Source organism: Spodoptera frugiperda, chromosome 15 (genome assembly GCF_023101765.2).
Source record: "Spodoptera frugiperda isolate SF20-4 chromosome 15, AGI-APGP_CSIRO_Sfru_2.0, whole genome shotgun sequence".
Classification (NCBI taxonomy): domain Eukaryota; kingdom Metazoa; phylum Arthropoda; class Insecta; order Lepidoptera; family Noctuidae; genus Spodoptera; species Spodoptera frugiperda.
Genome location: NC_064226.1, coordinates 14202076 through 14205896, shown reverse-complemented (window position 1 = coordinate 14205896; position 3821 = coordinate 14202076). Strand labels below are relative to the sequence as shown.

Below are 3821 nucleotides of genomic sequence, written 5' to 3'. Positions count from 1 at the left end.
TGCTGAATATAGACTTCTTAGAGACATAGTAACCAAATTAAGAAGGATGAATGTAGACTTGTGGATAGCAAAACTCGATTTGTTTTTATACTATCAGTTCTTGATCCGTATTTTTTATGGAATATTATGTCATTTGTATGGATGGTGCCTTACGCTATTTGACTACACAGTTGGTGCGATGGCTGGGCGATCGGCTGCCGTGCAAAGTATAGCGGGTTCGATTCCCGCAAGGAGCAATTATTTGTATGATCCACAAATTGTTGTTTCAGGTCTGGGTGTCATGTAGTATGTGAACTTGTATGTTTGTAAACGCACCCACGACACAGGAGAAAATCCTAGTGAGGGGCAACGTTTTTTTAAAAAAAACATCATCTAGGAAGTAAATAACTCAATAACAAACTTGATGTCATGTGCCATCACAAGCAATTAAGTTTAAAACAAAGAACTTGAAATTATCTTAAAACATTGACCCGGTAAATAAGGTTTAACTATGTATACATGTACGTAAAAATTATCAATTCTGGGAATTTTATAAAGCAAAATAAAATAATTATGTGTACCGTAACCTAATTACCTTTAGCATTTGTGATGAAATTAAAGTATTCATTTAATAAAAACGTTATTTGTCATCCTTTTCTGTAGATTTATTTAAACAATTGTTTATAAAACTTAAAATAAAAGGGAACTTCCAATTTTCTTTACTACCTCCATTTTTTAAGTTAGGTAGTATCCTTCAAACCTTCTGCTAAGTCTGAAATACAATATGCTGAAAACCGCATCAAAATCGGTTCAGTCAAACGCGAGATAGTCACGCACAAACATACATAGTTACGTACATACATACAGGTAAAACTTAGAATCGATTAAAAATGACGATCTACTTCTATTTACTTTTAACTACCAAATTGAATATGATGTAGGTAGTGTGTCGTCGCAAATATATCTGCCGAAGAAGGAGTCTCTAGTTCGACGCGGGGGTCGAACCATCTCTCCATAGTATTTTAGGTTTAAGAAAATCTCATTATTGGCGCAAAGTTTGGTATCGCATCGTAAATGTATGTAATTAAAGGATTCATAACAGGTTGGTGAAGATTGAGTGTAGAACAGAACAGAATTAATCTCTACCTGTCCGTTCACGGATTAAAAATGGGTAATATTATAATATCTACCTTCATATTGCTGACACCTGAAAAGAATTTCTACTTTTCAAAACGCATTATACAAAATTTGCAATTTGTTTATATGCATTAAATTCAATGCTGTGACGTCACAGTACACTATTTTAATGATAAAGACATTTAATAGATATATGTCTGACCCCGGCTCTATCTAGTATAGGTACTAAAGTAAACAAAACAGATAAATATAATATCTATTAAAACGGGGAACTTTGTCTCAGTATAGACCAAACATATTATAAGAATATCTAGTAGCACCAAGACGATGTATGTATTTCCCCTGAGTACAAAGATAGCATTCACTTTTCGCTAGTTAGTTACAATATGTTACTTGACTTGTACCTGTTATACATATATTCCGGAGCTGCGGACTACCTAGCGGGTTACGGGGCTCCGGCTCGAAAAGCAGGAGTAGGAACGGGGTGGTTTTTAGTCAGTAACAATCTGACACTACCTCTCGCCTCGCCCAAGACGAGAGAAGTCATCGGATGACTTTCCCCTTCAAAAAAATGTTGTTGTATATTATTGGAACTAATGTGCAAATTCAACTCAGAGTGTTAAGGTAATTTAACCCCTTAGCAACCGCAATATATCACCCATCGTCATTGGTGCTACAACAATTTTGGTTACGCTCAATTTAATCACATCAGTGTTGGCAATTCTATAACATTTTTTTTAATCCAACTCAGCTGATGTAATTGTATGAAAATACATTATTTAAAACACACCGTGGCATATGAACGAGTACAAGCGCAATTCTGGAATTATCTAGATTGTAAATTCTTGCTAAGCTTGACCATTATGACGCCGTTATAAGAGCACCCATTAGTAAATAACTCATTATATACTCTTATCAAACTGTTCAAACATAAACACATCACCACACAGCACAATGAGATAACACTTTACTTATTTAAAAAGAAAGAATAATTAAAGTTTCTTAAATATCTTTATTTACAACAAACAGTCTAGTACTTGATTGGAACGAATTCTACTTCATCTTTCAAGTCCACGGCATAAGTGGTGGCTTCGACGGTGTTCCCTTGTGGGATCTCGTTAGTCTTCAGCTCCGTGGCTTTGTCTTGGTCTCCTCTACCCAGTCCAACATCAGCGTCCAAAACGCCCACATTCGAATTAGTCTCAATCTCCTCCCGACTGCCACCGAAAGTCGGTTGTTCAGTCTCAAAGGACGGTGTTTGCGTTGTGGTCGGGACAGGGGCTGGTGAACTAGATCCACTCTTCACCGGGAACGTGATCCTCAACACTCCCTTGTCGAACACCCAGTTACCAGCTACGTTCACATTGTCAGGCAGTGTCCTTATATCCAAGTAGCTCTTGTACTTGTGTATCGCCTGCACCATCAACAATCCTTCGCGGGCTTTCACAACAATGTCTTTCTCTTCGAAGTCGGTTAAAGGAATGGTTATTTTGTATTCGTTACCTTCGAAGCCCTCCTGTGACGTGCTGGTGGGGAAGTTGCGGGTAAACTCGTTCATCATATCTTCGAACTCCTTCATTTCCCTGGACATGTCGGCCCAGAATCGTGATGTGTCGAAGATATCATCACTGATGTAGGGGCGGGCTTGTCTGTGGAGCTGAGGCAGGAACTCTCTCCTGGGGTAGTCGAAATGCGGGGCCGCAGCCGCCGCGGCGACCAGGGCGCACAGTACCAAGGCGATCATGTTGTCTCAGACGTCTGTGAATCACTAGAGCGCGGGAGTGACTACTGTGTTTTATATGCCCGTACATCGGTTCAGAGGTTATCGCCACATTCTGGACTGTGCAAACAATTTTGTCTGCACTCAACAAGATCGTAAATATTCCTAGTCACACTACTGTGCTCTTATTATATCCAACCTTAAATCCAACAGGTTAAGATTTATTATTGCTCGTGTTTGTGTCTTTAGATATAGTAAGTATTAGGTTGCGTCTCTACGTATCAGAATACCGTGTAAAAATAATAGAAACGCAATAGATTTGAATCATCTTGTTATTTTGTTTGTAAACTGATGTTTTAGGACAGTTCCATGATATTGGGCATTCCCTGAGTAAGATAAGATAATGTGGTAAAGTTTAACTGTACAGACAAACAAACGAACAATTCATTTTTTCGAAAAATAACGTATTTTACTTCCTTAAACTATATTTATTTTATGTAACTGCCTACCTTCTCTATTGCCCGGGTGTTATCACAGCGAAGACCGCCCGGAGGACACGGTGGCGATGTATCCTACATGGGCTGAGCACCTCTCGCCTTGCCCAAGGCGGGAGAAGTCATTGGATGATTTTCTCCCCATAAGCCTACTGCTTTACCTTCCAACAACAACATACCTAGACTGGTATTAAATTATGAATAATCGGACTTATGTTCCAAACGTGATTTCAAAACATTAAATAAATCTTTTAACATCAGTTGTTATTGTATGTTGAATATACATATCAACCTCCTTTTAGCGCAGTCGGGTAAAAAGTTGGGTGAGTGTACACCCACCCTAACACTCAATTATAAACAATAACAAATACAAAGTATTACCTATTTCATTGAAAGCCATCTGCGTCGCTTAATGAATCATCTCGATTCACTCGAAACCATTATTTAATGACACATTTATTTACTTTAGTTGTTAAAAACACAATTATTTG

At 38.2% G+C, this 3821-nt stretch overlaps 1 protein-coding gene across 1 annotated transcript; it reads right to left on the bottom strand.

Annotated features, from left to right (window-relative positions):
• Window positions 1-2108: 2108 nt before the first annotated feature.
• LOC118275038 (uncharacterized) lies at window positions 2109-2901 on the bottom strand. Its single transcript, XM_035592885.2, has one exon. It carries the CDS (start codon window positions 2858-2860, stop codon window positions 2147-2149), a length of 714 nt encoding a protein of 237 aa, XP_035448778.2. The 5' UTR covers window positions 2861-2901; the 3' UTR covers window positions 2109-2146.
• Window positions 2902-3821: the final 920 nt, after the last annotated feature.

What these genes read in the sequence shown, in the direction of transcription:
- LOC118275038 (XM_035592885.2), bottom strand. Translation starts at nt 2,860, where the DNA reads ATGATCGCCTTGGTACTGTGCGCCCTGGTCGCCGCGGCGGCTGCGGCC.